The following is a 1,998-nucleotide window of genomic DNA, read 5'->3' as shown; positions in this document are numbered from 1 at the left end:
TATTGGGGTACACACCGAGTATGGTCTTGGCGGTCCTTTGTCCTGGTTATTAGTACCAGATTCTCTTCCTGCTCCTGTCCCCACCCACACCCCTCCCCCCTCTCGCACTCAGTACCGGGTTGGGATCCCGATAGAAGGGAGCGCGTTTGGGAAACTGGTGCGGAGTTGCCATGGTGATGATGGAGAGGAGAGTGGACGTCCAGCCACGTCTGGCCAGGGCCTAGGGGCAGAGAAAGGGTCTCTACTTCTGCAAAGCTCGCCTGTTACCTGCGGGGCCCTGTCTAGCGAGAGCTGCCCCCACAGATGCCTTGGTGTCAGGGGCAGTTACATAAGGGGTAGGATGGGGGCGGCGGAGGAGGAGGTGCTGCTGGAGGGAGAGAGGCAGGAAAAGGAATGGCCGGGGGCCGGCATCCGGTCCTGGGCTCGGATTCACATCCTGGCCCTGCCTCCTGCTACCTGTGTGATCCTCAGTTTCCTCCTCTGTGCAGTGGAGACCCTCCACGCCCCAGGCTGGGCGTGTATCACCCTCCTTCCTCCGCTCCCCTTGGCGCTGTGCCCCCCCAGCTCTGCAGCTCTTGCCATCTCTCTGTCCCTCTCGCTCCTCAGTGGGCTGTGACCAGGGCCCCCCGGACCCCGTGTACCTGCCGGCAGCCCTGGAGCTCCTGGACGCCCCCGAGCACTTCCGCGTGCAGCAGGTGGGCCGCTATCCGCCCGCCAACTCCTCCCTGGGCTCCCGGTCCGAGACCTTCCTGCTCCTGCATCCCTGGCCCAGGGCCCAGCCGCTCCTCCGGGCCTCCTACCCGCCCTTTGCCACTCAGCAGGTAAGGAGGGGCACGGGGGCTCCCAGGCGAACAGGACTCAGAGCCACGGTCTGCTGTGTGTGGCTCGGGCCTGCCCCAGCCCAGTTTCCAGAGGGGGAAACTGAGGCCCATACAGGCTCTCTCCGGCCAGGCTGGAACTGGAAGCCTGGCATCCCATCTTCCCACATCTTACTCCCCCCTCCCCTGCTGTGTTGAGCACCCCCATTCTCCCTGCAGGTTGTCCCTCCTCGGGTCGCCGAGCCCCACCACAGGCCAGTCCCGTGGGACGTGCGGGCCGTGTCGGTGGAAGCGGCGGTGACGCCAGCAGAGCCCCACGCCCGAGTGCTCTTCCACCTCAAAGGGCAGGACTGGCCGCCGGGGCCTGGCAGCCTGCCCTGTGCCCGGCTCCACGCCACGCACCCGGCAGGCACAGCTCACCGCGCCTGCCGCTTCCAGGTGAGCGGGTGGGCCCCGCCCAGGCCGCCCCGCTGCTGGGCCTGCCGGAGGGGGTCCTGGAGGAGAAGAAAGAGGGCTCGCCACTCCCGGGAAGTGTGGGGTCACGGACCACCTGACTTCAATCTTCTCTGCTGGCTTTCCCAGGACCCTGCGCAGGGTACTTAGGGTGCCTCATGGAGTTCAGTGTAGATGGTTTTGGGCAAGTAACTTAATCTTGGGGACTCGGTTTTCTCATCTGTAAAATGGGGCAGCAATAACCCCCAGCTCATAGGGAGGCGGGATAGAGAAGAGTGGGGTGAGTGCCATGCCTCCAGCAAGGGTTTGCATTCTCGTCAGTGTGGGGTTTGTCACTGCGATCCGCTGCTTTGGGGTCTAGCCCAGGAATCTGCGGGAGAGGCGCGTTGTGGACTTTGGGATTCTGAGAACCCTGAGCTCTGGTCAGGGCGGTCGGGGGCCTGGGTGGGGGAGGCATTCGGGGTCGGCTCCCTTTGGAATGAGACTGCTCCCAAGGGCAGAGTGGCCCGTGGACGCCTTCCGAGACCTCACCCCGCCCTGTCCCTGGTTGGCCGTGCCACCTGGGAGTCGTCTCTGGCCCATGCTGGCCCTGCTTGTCAGCTCCGGGTCCCTGACACGCCAACCATGGCCGTCGTGTCTTTGCAGCCATCCCTGGGCGCCTGCGTAGTGGAGCTGGCGTTCCCCTCCCACTGGTTCTCCCCGGGCTCCTCGCGGGCCGAGCTGGCCT

The 1,998-nt window shown here is 65.3% G+C and overlaps 1 protein-coding gene across 1 annotated transcript in view; it reads left to right on the top strand.

The window, feature by feature from the left end:
• Nucleotides 1–467: 467 nt before the first annotated feature.
• The window catches only part of TMEM132A (transmembrane protein 132A), a gene marked incomplete at its 5' end in the record, with an annotated part of 10,129 nt that continues 8,598 nt past the window's right edge, over nt 468–1,998 (top strand). Inside the window, 3 exon segments of the mRNA XM_014539192.1 lie at nt 468–821; nt 1,038–1,256; nt 1,917–1,998. Of these exon segments, the coding sequence (XP_014394678.1) occupies nt 468–821; nt 1,038–1,256; nt 1,917–1,998 (655 nt within the window).

Source organism: Myotis brandtii, unplaced genomic scaffold (assembly GCF_000412655.1).
Source record: "Myotis brandtii unplaced genomic scaffold, ASM41265v1 scaffold2089, whole genome shotgun sequence".
NCBI lineage: Eukaryota > Metazoa > Chordata > Mammalia > Chiroptera > Vespertilionidae > Myotis > Myotis brandtii.
This window is presented reverse-complemented; position numbering and strand designations above follow the sequence as displayed.